Source organism: Sinocyclocheilus anshuiensis, unplaced genomic scaffold (genome assembly GCF_001515605.1).
Source record: "Sinocyclocheilus anshuiensis isolate Anshui unplaced genomic scaffold, SAMN03320099.WGS_v1.1 scaffold1532, whole genome shotgun sequence".
NCBI classification, from domain to species: domain Eukaryota; kingdom Metazoa; phylum Chordata; class Actinopteri; order Cypriniformes; family Cyprinidae; genus Sinocyclocheilus; species Sinocyclocheilus anshuiensis.
The window spans coordinates 15,907-31,052 of record NW_015557145.1 but is presented as its reverse complement, the minus strand read 5'-3'; the positions used below and the strand labels follow the sequence as shown (position 1 = coordinate 31,052).

The following is a 15,146-nucleotide window of genomic DNA, read 5'->3' as shown; positions in this document are numbered from 1 at the left end:
CAGATCTTCTTTATGCACCAAGAGCTTGTAACACTCCAAAGAGAAAGGAAAAATTGAAATAGCATCATATGACGCCTTTAATAAACATTTTTCTGTTGCAACCAGACCAACCTGACTGTATCCTCCATTCATTTGTCACGGCTTGGAGCCTGTCGTGACACTGTGTATATTTTGATTATACGGTGTTGTAAATCAAATACAAACCCCCATTATTTTACTCTCCTCACATTCTTTGTTACCTGCTTCACAGACACATTACTGACTGATAGCTCATTATGGGAGGACTTTGTCTCTCAGGTGTGAATCACTAAAATACTCATGGCCATTGTCTCTCCCTCGCATGTGGGCATTCTATCACAAAACATGTTTTACAAATGTTAAATCAATATATTGTTTTCTGTGAACGAGTAAACAGGATAATTTTCACATCATATTGTGGCAAAAACTCTAGTCTACCACATCCTGTTCTCAAAAGTCTTGTGAACAAATGTTCTGTATATGTTTTAGGGTCTTATTTCAGTGACTTTTAGTTTTTCACTAACCACGCATAAACGTTGTTTTCTCAAAAAAACTAACATGTACATTCATGCTGCTCACATATTATTGTAGCCCAGTGTGTGCTAATTAAACTGTAATCAGACTTTAGCCATTAAGGCCCCGTCCACACGGAGACACGTTTAGCTGTATACGCATACATTTTGGGAGAGTGAAACCCAGAGTGGATAAATCTGAAAACGTCACCCTTGCGTTTTCGTGTGGACCGCGAATCCATATATTTTCTGAAACGATGACGTCATCAGCCCACGTCTCGCCCCTAGTCAGACACCGCTATGTCATATAACAGGAACAAAAACATGAACAAACACTGAACGATTGTCTTTTTATTAACTAACATTAATACAGATTAATGTATTGTGTAATGTATTGTGAAACATGTATTGTTCCATGTTCGTTTGTATATCGCGCGCAAGGTTTATGCGCATAGTCCAAGTCTTCTTCTCTGTTTTTAGTGTATCTCTGTGGCAGAATTACAGCGCCACAGACTGGTCTGGCACGTATACTACATCGTTTTGTGTCGGTTTTGTGTGGACGCAGATATTTCTTGAGACGAGGGGAAAAAAAAGATTGGATAGGGAAAGCTCTGGCTTCGTGTGAACGTTTCCTGATATGTTTTTAAGATACTGGAAAAAACCCCCCACAAATGTCAGGGCATGTCAAAACTTCTTCAGTGTCCCCAAACCCCCTCAGACCCCAGAGAGTTAACTGTGTGACCTTACAAGTGTGTGCCTTTCCAAATCATGTACAATCAACTGTATTTACCACAGGTGGACTCCAATCAAGTTGTAGAAACATCTCAAAGATGATCAGTGGAAGCAGGATGCACCTGTGCTCAATTCCGAGTGTCATGGCGAATACTTATGTACAGGTGATTTTTTTTTTTAATAAATTTGCAAATATTTCAAACAAACTTCTTTCACATTGTCATTATGGAGTATTGTTTGTATACTTTTTTTGAATGATTAGGTTTGGAGCTAAACTGTGCAGAGCTGTGGCCCTCCAGGAATTGCGTTTGAGACCAATGCTGTAACATAATAAAATGTGAAAAAAAGTGAAGTGCTGTGAATACTTTCCAGATGCACCGTGTTTGGAAGTTGAAAACAAACATTTTAGCATTTCAACAATTATTAAATGATCAATATGTTTTAATTTAAATGTAGCCAGAAACGTAATCAGAAAGTAGCAACAAAACTTGTTAAGGAGTACTAACCCAACTCCAGTCACTGAATCTATTGAAGTACAGAGGACACATACACATTAATAATGTAGTAAAAAGTCTGGGCAAACTACTGAGCAGTCACCAATCAGAGGCCACATTTTTATGATGTCATCATGTAGACTTCTTACAAAGTATTTTACACTATGTTAAAACTACAAAAATACAAAACACTGAAGTATTTTGATACAAAATTTGAAGCCATTTTCATGAACCCTGTCAAATACAAATTACAAAATCATATTTTATATTTTAAATACATGTATCATAAATACTGCCCATCTCTGATTCTACCTGCCATGCAGCAAGGCTGGTGTAGTGCCTGATTGTGCCCAGAGAGTCTATCCTCTTGTGCTGTGATATCCTGCCTGGTCCTCGCTGTACCACAACATGTCAAACATGCCAGAAATTGTTATATTCTGCATAAAATCCTGTTGTTTTATAAAAGGCTCAAAACTGTTTTTGTAAATCCATTTTTTTTTTATTTAAAAAAATGAACATTTAGGTAAATCTATATATAATATATCATATTTCAATCAATAAATAAAAGAAAAAAAGACAAGAAAGACCTAAAAGCTAATCACTGACTTACTAATCAGGTCATCCTCTGTGGCATAAATAGGAATTTTCTGTTGCGAGTTTCATGAAGTGCTAACTTCCAACTGTGCAAAGAAACTAAATATCTGTAATTGTCTGATCCAAAATAATAAAGTACTTCAACATGCCAGTGACTGATAAATCTTTAATATAAAATTGTACAAGAATTCTGATTTGTACAAAAATTCCATTTACACGCCATACGCATTTTATGCAAAAAAAAAATAATAAAATAATACAAAAGATTCCAAGAAATGTAAATTCATTAAAGGAGGACATCATACCTTCTCATGGGATGAAAAGTAAACAATTTAGAATGAAAGTAGCATTGATAAGCAATTAATATCCCCCATCAAAATGGATGCACTTTTCTTCAGTGGGCAATAAGGACAATCAAACAAGACAGCTACATCAAACATCACATTAGAACGAAATAAAAGGTTAACAAATAGTTCAGGCTTATTTATTATTGTTTGTGGTTGCACAATACGATATATTATACTTGTATTAAATCATGGACTATGTTTTTTCTTTCCTTTGTATCACTGTTATTCATGTAAATGATCACACTGATCAGAATGTTCCTCTGTGTTTGATTTTACAATGTCTATTTTTATTCAAAATAATTCTTCCGATTCTGCAATTTCAGTTCCATTTGATCTTATTTTTGTGCTTTATCGCTCTATGCCCTCAAAGGAACAGTGCTAACACAGCAAACTTAAAGATCACCTTTGCAATATACTACATTCTGTAATACTAAAGTCTGTAATGGTCCTGTCCTCAGAGCTGCAATGAAATATTTACACAGACTGTTTTAGCCTCTGGCTTCATGGTAAAAGCCTAACTCTGTGGGGACAATGCAGGACAGTAATGACTGCCTGACTCCTGACAACAGATATCTTGATGGGCTCTCAGAGAAGAATATGCTGGTCATTTTTATGCTCGGGAAAAGTAAAATAGGAGCAGGATGGGATAGTACAAGAGTAGGAGTTTACTCTCCACAAGGTGATGAATTCATTATAGCAGAACATCCTGAGAAATTCTGGTTTATTTTCATTTACTTCCTCACTCCTTTCCTCCTTCTCTCATACATATCTCTTGTTAAATGACTGACACTAAAACCCATTTTTAAGACCATTTCCCTGTCATATATTATGTATATATATATATATATATTTTTTTTTTACTTCCATCAGACAAATCCAATGCTAACAGAAGCATAATGTGTAAGTAATCAGGAATTCACATTTGGAAGTCATTTTCTTTCTCTCGGCAGATAGAAATATGAGGCTTTTTCTTTGTGTCCATGCTGTGTGTCTCTCTAGAAGGTCTTTAGTTTGAAAGGCTGGAAAATATGGAGGCTATGAGGTTGATAACCTTCACTTTATGATATCACGTTACCCATCTATGTACATGATGATGATGTTATTATTATTATTATGATTATTATTATCAAGGTTTTAATAAAGCACCAGCCTTTGTCAGTCCTAAAAGTCCATTCTGTTTTGAGGTTAACAGGTCCACATGTTGCTGTCATCCTACTGATTAGTTATTGGTGCAAGAACTACAAAGTTTGGGCATTGTTTTTGAAGCAGTAAAATGCCTCTGAAGTGCCACTCTTTTATAGCCTTTTATAGGAAAGTAAAACACTGTTTGACTCTAGGGGGAAACTTGGCTGTATGTGTTCAATTTTCCCCTTATGTGGAATAAACAGGCAATTACAACTCTTTTTCTGTGTTGTGTGCCATCCGGGGAAGTTAACCGTACACTATTAGACAGTGTCCCTGTAGGACCCCCACTGTGGCAGCAGTTGTGATGGGGGTAAGAGGTAGCGGGTAGGGTGGTGGCAGAGCAAGAGAAAACAGAGGAAGAAATGAAAGAGAAAACCAGAAGGAGAGCTTGGGTGTCTCCATGATGCAGTATTGCCAGCAACATTTACTGAATCACTGAATTTAATGAATTGACAATTAAATTATTACACAGATCAGTGATGGAAATATCTCCAGGTTATGTGCAGCAACATATTTTGAATGACACACACTGCTATTTCCCCTTTCAAAATATCTCTTAATCTTCATACCTTCCATCATACCATAAGGCCTGCTACTGTTATAGCACATAAAGGAGGGACCAAATGCATCTAGTCTTTGTCCAGCATTAATAACCTTTTGAACTGAATGGAGTTTCAGTAATGTAAATTACATTTAATTCATTCAGAATTATCTTTCATTTCATTTATTTGAAATGACAGCAACAGACATCAAAGGGCTAATTTGCATTCAGTTAATTATTATAAACAGATAACTAGAAATAAATAGTCATATCTACATACCCACTAAATGTATCAAATTCAATAGTGCTTTTTTCTTTGCCTTGATATTGTGTGGCCAATAGTCAATGTTTGCCATTAACAAGATAAAAATGTTCTGCTGTAAATGACTGTCTCGAACGGAAGCATCTCGGGAGATAGGAAACTACTTAAACATCTTTTCAATGTGTCATTTCTGTTTATGAGGTTTTGAAACATTGTCTTTGATTTTGGCCACAGTTTAGAGCCTCTCTTGTGTAGCACACTGAAATGTCAATGCCATTTTTATATGATAAAACTGATCAAATTTATAGAAACAAAATAAATGATAGGACACTTACTAACTCTTTTAAAGTAATACTACATGCAGTAGAAAGATTATCTACCTAACCTCTGGGCTAATTCAGCACCTTTATCCATACACTTATACTCTTGAAATGATATTATCAGAGCCAGTAATACGTATTTACTGCATTCAAATGAATATATCTGAAACACTTACTAAATGGGATGAATATTGGGTTTAATCATGTCAAATTAGATTACTCTCATATCAAGAACTGGCACATGTCTTTTAAAGGAACAGTAATTACCGCTTGGCACTGTATCCTTAAAAATGTCACTTTCAATTTGGACAACCATCATTGTAAAGTGTTATCTTTGTAATAATGTTACAAGTCCCACTAGTATAGCTGCAAAGTGCAAAACGGTTTTTTTTTGTACCAAAGCTATAAACATGAGAAAATAAAAGAAAAAGGTACTGTGTCAGAGCTAAAAGCATGCCAGCTCCATCTGTATATCTAACATGTAGATAAAACAAGTCACAAGTCACATGTTTTTACTTTTTCTTTTCTAATGTAAAACATTCTTAAAGCCAATATAGATGAATCAAGCTTGGCAGATGCTACTTTGTCTTGCTTAACTTTTTTAAAATGAAAGTATTAGACTAAAATAAAATTAAAAAAAGAACAAAAAAGAGAAAATATCAACCATCAATACAACTGTTTCACACCAAATAGCCCCTCACAACATTAATATTTACATGTTTAAACCAGTCTTAACATGCTCTTGTATGGGATTCTTTAAAATATATAATTACACAAATGTGTTTTTTTTCCCCTCTATCATTTCTGCAGGCAAGAGTCATAAATTAAAGACTGAGGAAAAGTTTGTGTGAGGGATGGAGAGATCTATGATGTATTTTGCTTCCAAAAACGGAAATGTCAAAAGGGCACAATTCTGCTCTAATTGTTCATACTTGAAAAGACGTTTGTGGAGAAATAATGCTGTTTTTATAGCATTATGATACTGAGGAATGGAGAGGGTGTTATTGTGTGGAGTATTTGTAACTTGAGGCAATGTGGTGCAGAGGGATGTCAGGTCTAGTCAATCATTGTGGTATAGGGGGCATTTTTGTGTAGGTTGGGGTTCTGGCTATGTCTGTTTCTGCTTCTCACGGAAGAAAACATCATGTTACAGCCAGGCATTTTGCATTTGTGCATTTCACGCAAATGGACAGTCTTGTAGTGCACTCGAAGGGTCCCTTTATTACTGTACAGTTTGTGGCAGATGGTGCACAGGATGCCTCCTGTGCCATTACCTCCACTGGATGCTAAGACGGATGGTGAGAATGAAGGGTCACAGTGCAGAGGCCCCTCCTCTGTGGCTCCTTCTCTTCCTTCCTTCCTGGTGTCCTCTGTACTCTTTCCCTCCCTTGCCAGTTTCTTTGCCACAGTACTAGGGGTGTAGTCTTCATTGTCACTAGCACCCTCCAGGTCATCCAGCAGGATGCCCTCATCACTGCCCTCATCAGACTCCTGTGAGGACTGCACACTGCCACTTGATTGTACACTGGAGGTGGTGCTCAGGTCCAGCACCATGTAGTCATCACTGGGGCCATGGCAATAGCCGTTGCTGCGTGAATATTCTTTAGCGACTGGGGATCTCATTCCCTCATGTCCTCTGTCTCGTGGTGGTCCAGCATTCTCTACCCCCTCCAGTCCCAGATGGTGGTCAGCATAGATCGTTGAAAGGAACTCGGCACGCAGCTCTTTAGGCATGGTTGTAAGCTGGGGATCCAGGACAATATCATCCAGCTCTTTGGTCAGTAGTTTGCGGTGCAGGTTGATGTTGGAGCTATGTCTGCAGGGAAAGAGGATAGGGTTCCTGTAGCAATGTATTTGAACTGAGAACATACAAAGATCTGCAATACATACATAAACAAAATCCTGTATTTTCACTTTTTTTTTTTTTTTGAGTGCATGAATGTGTGTTAGAGCACACTACTTTCTGACACAGCAGAGAGTTCAATAACTCTAACACAGCTTAGACAGTATCCTGCTAAAGTGTTTACTCCTGTCAGCATGTCTGCAGGCATGCACAAATGCAATTGACTCTGACTCAATTAAATACTCCACCACATTGAATGGGAGTTTATCAATTGATTTGAGCCATGGTAATGCAATAATCGAGAGAAACTCGATAGCATATTAACTCCGACATGGACAGCATTAGCACATTGACTCACTCCTGAAGGTAGCTTAATAGAGACCCATAAGCATATTGTTAATTTAGGCTTCACTTTAATAAAGATGAATTTTGTTCTCTCACTCCAATCCAGGATCACATAACACATAGCAAGAAAAGGTGACTTTACATCAATTAATCTAAACCTTGACTTATTTTCTTACAACTAAGCCTGCCTCTAGACAGCTGATTAATAACTACCTCAAATATGAGACCATGCAATAAACATGTCAGTCCTCATGATGTGCAACTAACAATTGAATAAATATTGTGGTTTGACAGAAAACAAAAGGAAACTACACTGTAAAATCCAATAGTTTAAGTAGCCACAAAGGAACCAATGACATGAATAAAGCAGTGAGAGGCAGCAGTGCACTAATATGTTGCTAATGTGCAACATAACAACAGAAGAAGAAGAAAAGAAAAAAGAGTCTTAATAGACTTTTCAACCATTTCCTCAATGTCTGCAGCTTTCTTTCACTAGTTGCATTCACTCGTTTCCCAAAGTCATCTTGAATGTTTAATTTTCAATACTACTGAAATATTTGAGAGAACATCACATTAGCTAACTTCATAAATTGATGTTGATTTTCCTAAAATGTGTTTTCTTTTTTTTTACTCACCATTATAGTGATTAGTGTTCCCTTTGGTTGGGCACTTGGAACTTTGCTTATGTTTCTATCATTTTCTTCCTGTTAATGCAGCAATGCATCATGAAGTGAAAGTTATTTGATGTCAAGGGCAGAAATGTAATAAATAGGTTGCTTTTAGAAGGTGACCTGTCTTCTAATGAAATCATTAGTGTATTTTTTGGTGTTTATTTGTTGAGCTTTTTCAAATTTCATTTTATATAAATACCTTGAGATGCTTTTAATTGGGTTTATATAATCCTTAAATAGTGTGTGGTAATATGATAAAGTCATACACAGACTTGAACATTCAGCACGTGAATCACAACAATGGTAACAGTCCAATTTCATTTATTTTCATTAATTGTAACAATAACCATTTTATTTGCTCTTTTTGTTGTGCTACTACTGACACAAGACAGCAAATAAAATTGGCAAATAAAAGCAACAACTGTAAAACAAAGCAACTGCATAATTTATTCTGCCGCAATGCACTCTGGGAGTCAGTGAGTAGCTATACTAAGTCATGAGTAAACCTAAATGAAAGAATCAAGTACCCCCTACAGTTCATTTTTAGTTACTAGAACTCTTGTGTAAGTAAACTACACTAACTAAGCATTTGTCAGTACAACATACTATTCCTATTTCACTTTACTTAGTTTTTCCGAAAAAAAATCGGTTTGCATGCTTTTTTTTAAGTAAGCCCAACTAATTAGCTTTTACAGTGTAGTAATACTAATGCAGAATTGGTTAAAACATGGATTAACAAAACCAAAATAAAACAACCATAGCCTATCATACAACCATAGCCTATCACATTTCCAATCTAAAATAAATAGTAATGTAGATACAAGAAAACAAAATAAAAAGACCTCAGGGAACCCAGGCCATAAGGGCTAAAAGTAACTTAAATAATCACCTAAATGTAACTGATAAATAGATTGTACAATGTATTGTAGAGCTTACCAGCAGTGCCATGGTTGATGCAGTCAAAAAGGGTCCCTTTTCTTTAATTATTTAGTTCCCTATCCGACATTCTCCTGCAAGAAGTAAAAAAAATTCAATAGAGGGACCCTTTCTGGTGATAAAAGGTATACAGGAGTGAACCACCAAAGCATCATCAACACTCAAGAGAGCAGTATACTGACTAGCTGTGGTGGTCAACTGATATGAAGAATATGCATAGTTGACCATTATTGTATTTTGCTTATTTATACAATATCAGACCAGTTCAATGTTTTAAAAGGGTTTCTCATAGGAAACAATTAGCTATTTTCAATTAGATCTAAAGGGATAGCTAGTTCTATTTTGAGTAACTAAAATACAACTAGTAAAATAGCAATTATTTAGAACTTGTTCATTGTGACTGTAATTTTAATGCAGTTAAGTCGGCGGCTCCTTTTGCAGCATGTGACCATCCCTGGAAATTTCACCCTCACACTGCTCATAAGCTCTAGGCTGGCATAACTAATTGGCATCTAAACCCACCTGCATGCTATATGATATTAGTACAATATGATATTATTGTTGTCTTAAATATAAAATGGCAATATTTGAATATATCTGTGATGTGTTGACTTGCTTCCTATTAAAACAGCAATTATAGGTTAGCCAATATATAGCCAGTTGTGTGTTACATCACAGTCCTGCAAATATGCATTTGACAGAAGACACAATTTAAAACTGGATGACTTTTTGCCACCACCTTTACCTAAACCTCAATTCAAGCCAAGATCTAAAGGGGTGACAGATCTAATGAAGGAGTGTTGATATGTCTCACCCGTAAGCTTTAAATTATTTGTATCTATAAACTACTGTATGCAGTATCTATAGACAACCTTTGATTGGATTTGTTTTATCTGTGTACATCAAAATATAGTATAGTGAGCATACACCACTGTTACAATTTCATTGCCTTTGCTTACTTTTTAAAATAAATAAACTCCAGCCACTTCCTTGACAATCAACTTGCAGTTGGAAAATTAAATATGTATGCAGGTTTGAGCAGCCAAAAACACACAGACAACTCATGATTTTCTACTTGCTAATTGCTGTTAGTCAGAAATAATTAGGGGCCAAGCACTGAAGGTGCTTAGGCACCTATTGTTATAATAAGTTTTCTTATTATTACTATTCTTCATTCTATTTCTTCTTCTTCTTCGTCGTCTTCTTCTTCTGAAAGTTATGAAATTTGACACACGGATAGAGGACAGTCTCAATATTTAACATAGCAAATTTGGAGTCTCTATCTCAAACTCTCTAGCACCATCAATAGGTCAAATTTGCACTCATGTTTCTGCTAATAACTTTTGAACCATAAGGTCTAGAAGCAAAATTCTCTTTTTTTCTGATTCCTTGGCTTTATGATTCCTATGTCAGCCAATCGGAACATTGACAATTTCAAATTTTGTAGTAAAATATTGTATTTTTCAAACACTTTAGCATATTGTTATGAATCTTATAGAACTGTTTGCGGGAAAGTTATGAAATTCGGCACACAGATAGAGAACAGTCTCGTCATTAACCACAGCAAATTTGGAGTCTCTATCTAAAACTCTGTAGCGCAGAGTGAACCTTAAGATCAAAATTCATTTTCTTCTGATTCCTTGGCTCATACCGAGTCGAATGCATACCAAAATGTAAAATTCTACATGTCAAGATTTTTTTTAATTTAAAATTTTCAAAAAAATCGACTTTTTCGAACTCGTCCTAGATGGTTTGTCCAATTTTCACCAAAATTGGCACAGATCATCTTCAGAACATCTTCAGGCAAAAATTTATCAAAAGCTTTTTGATATACCAAACCTTTTTCGCAAAGTGAGTTAACAAATTTGGCAAAGTTTGTGCAAAAATGGACATGAGGCTGTATCTCTGCAATGCTTTAGCAGATTCAAACTAAACTTGGTATGTGTTATAACAAGCATGACCTGAGCGCACAAGGACTTTTGACTACTGGTCAAAAGATATTTAAAAATATTTCTGCTGAAAATTATATTTTCAGTTTGGCCAAGCATCATAAAACTGGTCTTGTTAGATTCGGAACAGCATATAGAATTAAACGATTCCTAATTTTCCTATGTCAGCCTTTTTGGGTATTGGACATTTTATGGTAAAATTCTGTATTAACAAATGTCTTTAAAGGGCTCATATGATGCGATTTCAAGTTTTCCTTTCTCTTTGTAACAACAAGCTGATTGTGCATAGATAAGACCCCTGAAGTTGCAAGCGCTTGTCAGAAAGAGGGACTTTGTAGAAAACGAAGCGTTTGAGAGAGGCGGGGCATAGAGGACCTACAATAATGTACAGTATTTGAAAAATAATGTGTTTTTTGATCATTAAAGTATGTCAACATATTCTGTTACACCAAATACACAAAATAATGATCTTTAAAAAAGCATCATATGACCCCTTTAACAGGGGTCTCCAACCCTGCTCCTGGAGAGCTACCATACTGCAGAGTTCAGCTTCAACCCTAATCAAACACACCTGAACCAGCTAATCAAGGTGTTCAGGACTAAGTAATTACAGACAAGTGTGTTGAAGCAGGGTTGCAACTTAAGTCTGCAGGAAGGTAGCTCTCCAGGAGCAGGGTTGGAGAACTCTGGCCTTTACTGAGTAATTAAAGACAGCTCCTTAGCTCTTCATTTTACCTCTGTTGTGCTTGGCCCCCTAATTGCTGCTTGCAGCTATATTTGGTATTCATAATTGACTTCTTGTTCAAGACAGCACTTGGTTGGACACATTTTGGGTACCTGTCCTGAAAAGATAGAGACTGTGAAGAAAAGTGAAGAAAAGTGTCTTCTGTCATGTGCATCTTTGCCAGACTGAGATGTAAACTACACAGTTGGCTATTCATTGTCTAATCTGTTAAATTCCTGTTTTAAATTGTTTTAATTTTTTAAGCATTTGTTTTAATGTTTAGAAATACACTAGCATATACTGTATGTTATCTCAAAGCTAATATACATATGATATTAATCTTTATTAGGTCTTTAAACAGTCTAAAAAAGTCACATTAATACTAAACATACAGAGAGAGACACAAAATATTTAACAGATCGAATCAAAAAGTGCAAAAAAAAAAGGTAAAATACAAAGCCCAAGCCTTAATACTGCATGGCAGAGAGTCTACCCTTTCATTTATCAGGTTAAGCCTTTCTGCCTCATTTCCTTCTCCCCTACAACCCCATTTCAGGCCACAACTAAGGTCTGCCCTCGGTCCCCTGCTCCATCCCCCAATACCCCCTCAGCTCTCCCCCCCTCCCTTTCGACCTTTAATGTGGCAGCCAAACCAATTTGCCCAAAGCTTAAGGCAGCTTCTCCTGAGAATCCTTTTTTTTTTTACTCTGCAGAGGATTCAAGAGGTATGGCTCTTAATGTGTCTTGTCCGGAGAATGTTAATGATTTTGACATCTTTATGATTTGATGGCCCTTTTGGTTCCTGCCAAGTGTGCACATTTGTAAAATGAGTTGCAATACTCAATTGCAAAGGGAAAGAGAGCCATATTAAATGATGAGGTGCTTTGTTTTGTCTTTATCTTTTTTCTCTAATGTGTAGTGGGTAGCTGAACATTAGATCACTTTCTCTATGTCAAGGCCACCATCACAACAGCTGAGAATATTCAACAAAGAAAAATGATAAGGGTTAGTCAGTCTGAAGTGCTGAATTTTCTAAGCCTGACATCATATGTCTCAACACCACAGGAAGAGAGGAGAGGAACGGGACGATATAATTAACCTTCACTCTCCCTTACCACAGTTGGCTTGTGTGGAACCATAGACTGAAAATTAGCAGACCATGAGAATCTGGAGCCAGGCAGACACTCAGGGACGTTTGCAACAGTGAGGGCAACGTTTAAAAAAACTGAATGAATGAATGAATGAATGAAAGAAAGAAAGAAAGAAAGAAAGAAAGAAAGAATGAATAACAGAGGAGGAAAAAGGTTCCCTATTTGCTTTAGGAAATAATGTATTTAATTAACAAAAATAATAAGGGGTGAGACTACAGGGGTGTGTGTGTTTCCAGCAGTCACTATGTAATATTACATCATAGACCCACTTTCTCCCTCTTGGCTACAAACAAACAAACAAATGTACCTGCTGTAATTAGTAATAATGTTCTGCCACATCCCTGATATTTCCTTACATTTTTTATTATTATTATTATTATTATTATTATTATTGCATCCTCTAGCCAATGTTTATTCATTTTAAAGGGGAAATGGATGCTTGTTTGAGATACCCGAAGAGGATGCAATTTATCAAATTAACTTCCTACTCTGGGATGTAAAGACCTAATTTAAAAGTCAGTGTGGAGAAGTCTGTTAACACTGAATTTAGATGCCACATTAGCATTTGCTATTTGGATTTTAAAGCCATCTCTGTTCAGACTGATTTTCTTTCTTTCTTTCTTTCTTTCTTTCTTTCTTTCTTTCTTTCTTTCAGTTTGTGATGGAACCTTCCCACCGGGGAGAGGGCGCGACGCTCAGCCTGTCTTTCTTCGAGGAGATTGATACGGAGGGCGTCAAAGAGCTCGCCAGTTGCACAAGCATCAGTTACACAAGCATATTATGCCTGATATTATAATGAGCAGCATTAATAGGGAGCGGAGCTCGCGCAGTCGGCTCTCAGGGGGCGGATTGTGCTTTTTCCGCTGTCAAGCGCTCCGCTCTCGCCGGGCACGCTCCGAGGAGTGTGTCCGTGCCTGTGATCTTGCGATTGCAGTCCCGCTGCTGCTGAGGCATGGCGGCGACTGAGATCGAGCAGACGGGTTGGAGACGGCACTTCCTATCTCCACCCGTGTTCCCTAGATCTAGAGCTCGTTCTCGAGGCTTGGAAGCCCGCGCTGCGGTTCTTCCCCCTCTGAGTGAGTGCTGCAGCCCTCTTTCTCTGAGGAGATTGATGTTGGTTGTGTGACTGAGCGGCTTGCGCGCTGCCTAGGCAACGCATATATTACATCATTTCAGTTTTTGATGTGAATCTTACTACACCAGACCGTATTTACTCGTCTGGTTGTTTGATTGCATTTAATTCTGAGGAATAAAATGAAGTAGTTTTTCTGACTATGAGAAGTTAGATATACAGGGACTCTTGGGATAAAATTTTCTCGAGTGAGAGCACGCGTTTACCTCTCTTCTTCTGAGGAGGTTGAGGCGGTCAGCAGGGGCTGCTGGGCGGGAGCGGTCCCAACCTAACGTGTTCCAGCCCCTCATTCTGGGGGCCTCACTTCTCGTACTCCGTAGAGTCTAGAGTCAGAATGGCGCTCCCAGGCCAGTGGAAGGCGGGTCTGTGGACCGTCATTCTCGCTGGATAGTCTTCGTCGTAAATGTTCTGACGCCTAAGGCCTAGGCCTTTTTGAGGGCCAACTCCCTCTGGGGAAGTGCGGTGTAAACCGCATTACACGGTGCCCGTATCTCCTCAGTGCCCTCACTCTGGGGAAGAGAGGTTCACACCGCATTACACGGTGCCCGTCTCTCCTCAGTGCCCTCAGGAGGTCGGTCTGCCAACCCTGCCGTGTTCCAGGGCGCAGCGGTCTCCGGCGAGCGCTTCTCTCAGTTACCGCCCGGAAACGTAGCGGTACTAAGAGGCTCGCTACCTCTACGGAGGTCTCTAGAGCAGCTAGTACGGCTGTCCCCTGCCGGTCCGCCGCTTCAGGCCACTGAGCTAGCTGCTCTAGGCGTTCTGGGCACACCAGAGATCAGTCTTGAGAGACTGATTCCCTTAGTAGATTATTTATCAGTGTGGAATCTACTTCCAAATATGTCTCAATGGGTCCTGCGTACTGTAGAAAGAGGCTACAGAATCCAGTTCGTTTCTCGTCCGCCTCGATTCAAAGGGGCTTCCCCACTCTAGTGGGTCCCGAGCAGGCTCTGGTATTAGAACAAGAAGTAGTTACTCTCTTAAAGAAGGAGGCCATCGAGGTGGTCCCTCCGCACGAGACAGACTTTGGGTTCTACAGCCGGTACTTAATTTTTCCGAAGAAGGATGGGGGGTTGCTTCCTATTTTAGATCTGCGCCTATTGAATCGCTCAGTCATGCGACTGAAGTTCAGCATGCTCGCACTCAAACAGGTCGTGTCTCAGACCAAGTCCAAGGACTGGTGTGTCACGATCGATCTAAAAGATGCACATATCTCCATCCTTCCTCATCATAGGAAGTTCCTGAGGTTTGCTTTTGGGGGCAAAAGCCTACCAACACCGGTTCTTCCTTGGGCCTTGCACTCTCACCCCACACTTTCACGACTCAACCACATTGACGATGGGTTAATATTAGCTCATTCAGAGCACGTGGCGGATCAACATCGAGATGTCGT

The 15,146-nt window shown here is 38.2% G+C and overlaps 1 protein-coding gene across 1 annotated transcript in view; it reads right to left on the bottom strand.

Moving 5' to 3' along the window:
* Positions 1-5,225: 5,225 nt before the first annotated feature.
* LOC107678088 (zinc finger protein basonuclin-2-like) overlaps positions 5,226-15,146 on the bottom strand; it is a gene marked incomplete at its 5' end in the record, with an annotated part of 17,381 nt that continues 7,460 nt past the window's right edge. Inside the window, one exon of the mRNA XM_016473210.1 lies at positions 5,226-6,821. Within this exon, the coding sequence (XP_016328696.1) occupies positions 6,062-6,821 (760 nt within the window). The remainder of the gene's footprint in view (positions 6,822-15,146) is intronic.